The 8,361-nt window shown below is 42.5% G+C and overlaps 1 protein-coding gene across 1 annotated transcript in view; it reads left to right on the forward strand.

Moving 5' to 3' along the window:
• The window catches only part of PARD3 (par-3 family cell polarity regulator), a gene marked incomplete at its 5' end in the record, with an annotated part of 471,015 nt that overhangs the window by 186,238 nt on the left and 276,416 nt on the right, over positions 1-8,361 (forward strand). Inside the window, one exon of the mRNA XM_015426744.1 lies at positions 4,685-4,813. Coding sequence (XP_015282230.1) covers positions 4,685-4,813 — 129 coding nt within the window. The remainder of the gene's footprint in view (positions 1-4,684; positions 4,814-8,361) is intronic.

Below are 8,361 nucleotides of genomic sequence, written 5' to 3' on the forward strand. Positions count from 1 at the left end.
GAGGGAGGGAGGGGAGAGGGGGGGGAGACGGAGAGAGAGAGATCCAGCTTTTTTAGCCTGTGGATTTCTGTGCATATCAATAAAACTATGCTAGGGTTATTTTCTAATTTGTTGTTGAGTTTTATATGTGTTACACCAGCAGATGATGGGGGTTTGGGATTGCCAAATCCAGGTTGGGAAATTCTTGGAGATGTGGAAATGCGGCCTGGAGAGGACAGGGACCTTAGTGGGGTGCAGTGCCATAGAGTCTGCCCTCTAAAGCATCCATTGTCTCCAGGGGAAGTGACCTCTGTTGTCTGGAGATGAGCTGTAATTCCGGGGGATTCCCCGGTCCCATCTGGAGGCTGGCATCCCTACTTGTAATGCTTTTTACCTTTCCTTTAGTGAATTGCTCTCTGTTTTAACTCCATCCAAGCTTTCTTTGTGGGAACACACATGAACAGTCAAAACAAAGGAGGAGCGCAGGGGAAATTCTGTTGGAATGGGCAGGCCAGAAACGTGCAGTCTACAAATGTGAAGGGGAAGTAGAATAGAATGGAGAGTAAACAGTGAGGGTGAGGGTAGGAAGAGCAGGTTGGGGAAGGTGGTTCATTGGTTAGTAGAAAATATATTGTTTTCCATTTATCTGGAGAATCTGAATTTATCTGGAATTCACATTCTGTCACTAAGGTGATTTAATTCAGTCAGTGACATTTCCTATTGACAAGCACAGAGTCTGAGCAAAGGTTTGTTTTATGTGCAGTGTAAAAATATATCAGAGAAGCAACTTTCACTGACTTCCTCAATTCCATTGAACCTAGGACATACATGTGCGCACAGAGTGCTTTTTAGAGTGGTTCCCCTAGCTCTTTTTGGTTTTCAGATAGTTTTGATGCCTAAAATTTAAAAAAAATGAAGTCTGATCTAGAATCAGTTAATCATACACAGCCTTTTAAAATAAGTCCTGCTAAGCAGAGTTTGTAATTCAAAGTAGTTCTGATAAGTGAAGCAGAAGGTAAGTAATGTGCAAAAAATCTTGTGTGGGTCAAGTACATAATTACATATGCATGTGCTGTCATGTCACAACTGACTTATGGCAACTCCAGCAAGGGACTTCCAAGGCAAGTGAGAAGCAGAGGTGGTTTGCTATTGCCTTTCTCTGGAGAGACATCCTTGGTGGTCCTCCTTCCAAATATCAACTCTGCATAACTTCCAAGGTATTTATTAATTGTTTTAACTTGGTTGTTTATGCCATTTTAATGTTGTTAGCCGCCTTGAGCCAGATATCTGGAAAGGCGGGATATAAACATAAACAATAAATCAATAAATAAATAAATAAAGATCTGATGAGATCAGGCTATACTATACCATTCCATATCCCAGATCATAGTTAGTGTCTTGCAAAGTATGGGGGTGGTGTTTTCTTTTCTTTCTTAGATGGCAAACTCTTATATACTTGGCTGCTTCAGTAATTTTTATGTGGTAAGGAACGACAGCTTTTTCCTATACAGTTCTCTTTAAAAAGGCTTAAGGTAAAAGTGGCAAACCCATTGACATGTTCTCCCCAGTTTTTCATTACAGATTTTGCACTGTTCCTGAGAGTCTGCCATTTTGCCTTAACAATCTACATAGCAACAATATTCATCACAGACTCTTGTTTGGTTACAGATTCACACTGCTTTCTCTACTTTATGGTTTAAATGTTGAAAGCTTAGAGTTGGAATGAGCTGCAGGACTGGTCAAGCTTTGGTAGTCCTTTCTGATGATCCTTGTCAAGGCTTAGTGCAATCCAAGAATGATGTCCCTTGAGGGATCTCACTTAGGGGCTGAGCTTGCCATGGGATAGGAGCATGATAAGACAGCTTGTGGGGAGATGAAGAGTTGCAGTTTTAACCCTGCCAGGTGGTGCAAGGAACAGGGTGGAAGGAGCAGGGTAGTTTGTGCAATGGACAAGAGAGAGGAGCTGTGAGGGAGACAATAGAGGAATAAGATCAGCTGTTCTGCATTAATGGTCATATGGGCTGGAGGTCAGCCTTTCTGGTTTGCCGCATTTGTCCCCGTATGCAGTGGAGACCCCTGTAGAGCCAAATAGGGAATCTCATTTAATGGGTAGTTTCATAGGGTAGCCATGCTGATCTGCAGTAGAACAGCTAGATTCAAGTCCAGCTGTTCATTAGAGTCCAGCTGTTCACTTGAATCTAGGTGTTCATTTGGGGTAACGGTTCTACTAAAAGCCTGTTAAAACTCCAGTGAAGCAGGCAGGGTTGACAGATTCGGACATGATTTCCATGGTGTCCCAGCTCTGTCGCCTCTTCAAAGTACACCATAGGCCGAAGTACATTTTGGATTTCTCTGTTTTATCCCCTTCCAATCCTCATGTGCAATGCTGAATATTGTCTTTGTCTTTACTGAAGAGAAGATTGTTTTTCCACTGAACTCTTCTTGTTTTGTAAAGTAGTTATATATATTTTGTTCTCCTAAGGTTAGAAACAAGCTTAGTCTGACAGGGCTTGTTTCGATAACTCCTTCTTGTCTGTTTGATTGCTGTTGTAATAGCTTGCTGAGCACCAAAGTCAAGGCAATTGTTCTTATAATTCTCTGGATCTGCTGTTACGCTTTTCAGCAGCAACAACAAAAATCCGTGTTTGCTTCCCCCCTTCCCCCACCGTAGTCTGCCAGGACATCACTTTGTCCTCTGAGAGTTCTCAGCAATAAATGTCAGTGGCTCTTAGGTTTCTTAAGCCAGTTCCTTAAGCATTTTGTGATGCATTTCATTATCTTCTGCTGACTTGAATTGCCTCAAATAACTGTTGTCCCTTTGTACTCACTAACTGACCTGCATTCCCAACTCTGCCCTGTGGCTATGTATGGAAAGATCCCACCCCCCATGATTTCCTTTGACTGTGTTCCATTTCAGCTTCCCAGTCTGTCATTCAGTGATGCTCACTAAATCTCCCACAGCTTCAAATGAGCCACTGTGTACACTGAATATTGCAAGCAAACAAGGACAAATCTTTGGACATCTGGCATTTTTCAGAGATTTGAGGGAGAGGGGAGTGTTCTGGTTTGTTGTCTAAATTAAGGTGGCCTCGGTTTGTGATCATATCTAGACATATTCTATGGCTGCATGCTTATTGATGTCTTTATATGTGACTTCTTGGGGTTTAAATCCTCAGGCTCCTGATGGCGATGAACACATTTAAGATCTCCAAGAACAGTCAAGTACAATAACACTTAATTCTTAGCAGCATGAAATGTAGAACTGCAGCACAGAGTAGCAGAAAACTAGCCCAAATCAAAACCAGCTGTTCTGTAATGAGAAGTGTAAGCAGCAACATAAAAACAATAAAAGCAACACCACCAAAAGTAACATAGATTAAGATAAGTAAAAAGATGAACAATAATGTTTTAATCTGGCACCTGAAAGTCATTACATTCAGTGCCAGGAAGATGATTACAGAGAGGGTAGTCAATAAATGAGGTGTTACCACAGAGAAGGCCCTGTACTTGATGGTAAATGGTGGCTCCTCTGAATGGGATCGGCTAGAGCAGAGCATCTGAAGGGTGTTGGACAGGCTCTTTTGAGAACATGTAGCCACTGGGATGGCTGTGTTGAAGGAACAAGTCTTCCAGTCTATAGTAAATGTTGACTTTTTAAACCCTTGTTTGCTTTATTTCCTATTAAGGACATGGCATCATGAATTTAGCTTATTGCTGCCCTCCTGAATTAGTAGGGCTTCCTCTGAATACAGATGCAAGTGAATCAATGAACAGCTTGCCCATATAGCCATCTATGGGCATACTACAGCCACACACCCCAGCCTCTGCTAAACGCAGAGCCGGTGGGGTAAAACAATGACATGCACTCTGGATTCTTTCAGCAGGGAGAGCAGAAAGGGGGTGTGTGAACTGAGATTAGCGTTGCCACTTGAAGAGCTCCAATATAAGTAACACATTGTGAGACCATAAGGAAATAATGTACTCGGTGTGTTGGAACATTACCACTGATTTATTAGAATACATTGTCCTTGCAGTACATTAAATTAAAGCTGCTCATTCCAGTTATGGTGCATCCCTTCCATAAATATTTTTGAAGTAAGCAAGGAACAGTTCCTTGAAATAGCAAACAGGCAGCAGGATAGAGGCCATTGCTGTATGTGTCACAATGTTCTACTCTTTCACCCTGGCTCTACTTTGCCTGTAGTGAATAAAAACTGTTTCTGCCAGGCATGTAGGTAGTCATAAGCCTGCAAAAGAGGAAGGGATTTCAGGTCAGGCTAAGATGTAGCATTAGGCATGGTGTACATGCCCTATATAGAAATTAAGAGAGACCAGAAGACAGTGTGAGTCACAAGCCTGCAAAAGAGGAAGGAATTTCAGGTCAGGCTAAGATGTTGCATTAGGCATGGTGTACATGCCCTATGTAGAAATTAAGAGAGACCAGAAGACAGTGTCAATATGACCTCTTTAGCAAGAAGTGACTTATCTACATAGTAATGTGTTCTTTTCATCTTTGTTTACAGCAGTCGTCACTTCAAGACCCTTGCAGCTTCACGCCCACAGGCATAGCTTCTTGTTCTGTCTTAAAGCCATTACATGGGTCTAGTTGAATATTGTATTGCTGTGTGTGTTTGATCTGCAACAATGTCATCCCTTGCTGTAGATAGTGCGATTTAAGATTTTTTTTAAAACCAATCTTTTATAGGTAAATGGAGTGGATTTAACTGGAAAGACCCAAGAGGAAGTTGTCTCCCTGCTGAGAAGTACCAAGATGGGAGGGACAGTAAGCCTTCTCATCTTCCGTCAAGAAGAAGCATTCCATCCAAGGGAACTGGTGCGTATCCAAAACAGCAGCTACAACTTTTCAGATGGATATGAGCAAATAATCCAATGTATGGCTGGGATGGGAATGCAGGAAAATAAATAAGCCTTTGTTGTCATTTCATGTGGATGTTGTCTTTCTGGGAGGAGTATAATCTGGATTTCTACAGCAATAATAATTATATTAAAAAACTATAAAGCGCTTTCCTTAATTATTTATTTGTTTATTTGAAGCACGTAGTACAAAGAAAGGGGAATTTATGCTGTCCTGAACACCTTAGAGGGGAGGTGGGAAGAACTGTGTATGCTGTCCTGAACACCTTAGAGGGGAGGTGGGATTAAAATATGATCTCGCTGCAATTGCCACAACAAACCAGGTAATCCTGAATTGTTATTTCCATATTGCAGATGGGAAAGAGCTGAGGCTGAGACCTTAGCAAGATCTTGGTAGAGGTGATATTTGTGCTGCAATTGCCACAACAAACCAGGTTGTCCTGAATTGTTATTTTAGCAAGATCTTGGTAGAGGTGATATTTGAATCCAGGGTTTCCTGTATCATGCCTCTCACTCTTAGCCCTCATGCTGCACCAGCTCCATGTGTTAATAGGTGATCCAGTGTGGGTACAGTGTTGGAATAAGATTTAAGAGACGGAAGTTCAACTCACCCACTCTGCTGTCAAACTTATCAGGTGATCTGGGACTGCTTGCTCATTCCCAGCCTCACTTACCTTGCAAGGGTATTGCTTGGATAAAATTGGGAAGGAAGAACCATTTACACTGCCCTCAGCTCCTTGGAAGAATTGTGAAATAAGAAAGGCATTCACTAGACAGAGCTAATGTTTTCAAATCATGGGCGAAAGACAGCAAGTGCCAATTAGGGACCGTCAAATGGATCTGGCTCAGACACCTACAGTCAACTGGATTAACTCAGTCTTCTGCATTCATCAGTCCCTGCTGGAGAGCTTGCTGTTTGTCACACTACATGAGCCATGTCTTCTTTATCATCAGAGTGTTTAAAATTAATGCAGGACAGGATGTACGAATGCTTTGGTTTGGATAAGAGGAATGTGCAGGGCAAGAATATTGTTCTTTTAATACAATAGCTTTATCCCCAGGTGGGAAAGACACCCCACAGTTATTAATTTGGCAAGGTAATTCAGAGAACGCTTGTTGGGTAATTTAGCTGGAATAAAACAATCATGGTATATAGACTACTTGTTCCGCAAAGTGGGCACAACGGATAATTGCAAAAGGTAAGATTTTCTGCCAAATGGTAGGGTGAAAAAGCAGCCAATGTTGAATAGGTATAGTTGCCTTACCCTGGGTCAGAGCACTGATGGCTCCTCTGACCTGTGGAAGCACTCCAAGGTTTCAAGAAGGTGTCTCCCCTACTCTGCTGAAACTGAATCCTTCTAAATGGAACATTGGCAAGAATTGTACCTAGGACTACTGGCATGCAAGACATGTGCTCTCCCACTGACTTATTAGGGGTCAGTTATGGTAGGAGTTCCCAACTTTGTTGAACATGTGAGCTGTTTTGGAATTTTGAGAGTATGCAGCGGGTGCCACAAAAAAGGGGGGCGTGTTGGGGTGGACATTGGGAAGGGGAGTTTCAACAAATGTTAAAGAGACTCTAAGCCAAGCATTCTTCTCTGATGCAAGCAGCTGTTTCCAAATGGGTACTTCCCACAGGAAGAAAGATGAAGCACTTCCCACTCTGGTGAAAGGCTGGTTCTTTGTTTTGGGGAAGAAGCAAGTGCGCTCCAGGAAGTGTATCGGTGAACATGACTTGTGCGATCACAGTCTGTATTCAAGTAGAGTGCTGCAGTTGGCTCCAACATAAACTGCTTAAATTATAAAAGAGAACAGGAAGGGAATGCTTGTATACTTTTCCTATTTGGCATGTTGCATGGAACATATTGTTTTAACATTGACTCTGTAAAACAATGGATGTTAAAATAATGAATTGCCATTCTTGCAGCTCAAGAGTACTCATAATCAGCCTTCCACACTCTGTCTTGCTTTTTGTAGAGGGAGGTGATGAAGATCCTGTGTATTCCTCTATGCACAATACTGTGTATTTTGAAATCAGTGCACAGGCAGGGGGCACAAGAATGCTTGCCCCCACCAGTGCGTGATTGCTTGATCATGAGCAAGGATGATATACACATAGGAAATATGCACACATAGACTCAATCTGTGTGATCAGAAACATTTGAAAAAGCAGCTTTGCCAATTATAGGGAGGGCGGTATGCTTATGATCGTATGTTGGTGGGAGATGGGGACTGTACATTTGGGTCCATTCCCCCTCTACCTGTATTGATCTCAGTACACATAGAATTGTGTGTACAGGGCTTGTGATGTGGAGGATAGACTCTAGTGGAAATAGGAGCTTTCTGCCCAGCATGATGTTTATGAGGATGACTGAATAGGGTACTATGCGTATACAATGTACAAATACAGTGTCCATAAGAATAGTATCGTGAGGTTTTATCTCTTAAACCTATGGATGCTGCTTTGCTCATTATCTCGATCTCTTTTGTCCCAGACAGCCTGGTGTGTTCAAGTGTACAGAAGGTACCAGCTTTAGTCCACAGTATCTCCAGTTAGACAGTGGCAGGTGATGCGATAGACCTTCACCTGAGACCCTGGAGGGCTGCTGTCCCGGAGGGCTGTCAATCAGAGAGGACAGTGCTTGATCTTGATAGACCCATGTTCTGACTCGGTATAAGGCCCACTTGATAAGTCCTTGTGACCAAGCATGCGCAATATGTCTTCTTCCTTTAATCCTGCTACTTACCATCCTCCATGGCTACAGGAGTCTCAGCTAAGAACTTTTAACACCCCGCTTCTCCATCCCCACCCCCAACTCTGTATGTTCTTGGTCTGGAGTGTCCAAAGACATCAGCTAAGAACTTTTAACACCCCACTTCTCCACCCCCACCCCCAACTCTGTATGTTCTTGGTCAGTGAGAAGGCAGGAAATCCAAGGAAAGCATAAACTTGTCCAATCCAGAAGCAGATAGTATTGTCAGCTTTATATACCCTGTAATCATGCTCCAGACAGAAATGCCATTAGAATTAGTTTTGGAGCAGTAGCAAGCCTTTGGAGATTGCAAAGCAAGCTGCTTTCAAGAAACCAGAGAAGAGACTATGTGTGAAAATATAGCAAGGGAAAACTGCAGTGCATTAAAAAAAAAACCCTCCTGTGTCCAGCTCATGATGGAGAATGGCTCTAAAGCAAGCTGCTTTCAAGAAACCAGAGAAAAGACTATGTGTGAAAAAATAGCAAGGGAAAACTGCAGACAATAAAAAAAACCACCCTCCGGTGTCCAGCTCATGATGGAGAATGGCTCTATAAAAGGTAGCAGATCTCACTCCTTTCGCCTATTCCACCTGCTCAGGAAATCCAAGAGTAATGTCTGTCTGTTTTTCAGGGCTTTCTTAGGAAGGTCATGTCAAGCACAACATTAATCTAGAGGGACCATTCAGGATGAGCATTTCCTTTCATGGCCTTTTGTATTCACATGTAGATGGGCTCCCAACAGCAGGGGGTCTTT

This window comes from Gekko japonicus, unplaced genomic scaffold (assembly GCF_001447785.1).
Source record: "Gekko japonicus isolate JY-2015 unplaced genomic scaffold, Gekko_japonicus_V1.1 scaffold230, whole genome shotgun sequence".
Classification (NCBI taxonomy): Eukaryota; Metazoa; Chordata; class Lepidosauria; order Squamata; family Gekkonidae; genus Gekko; species Gekko japonicus.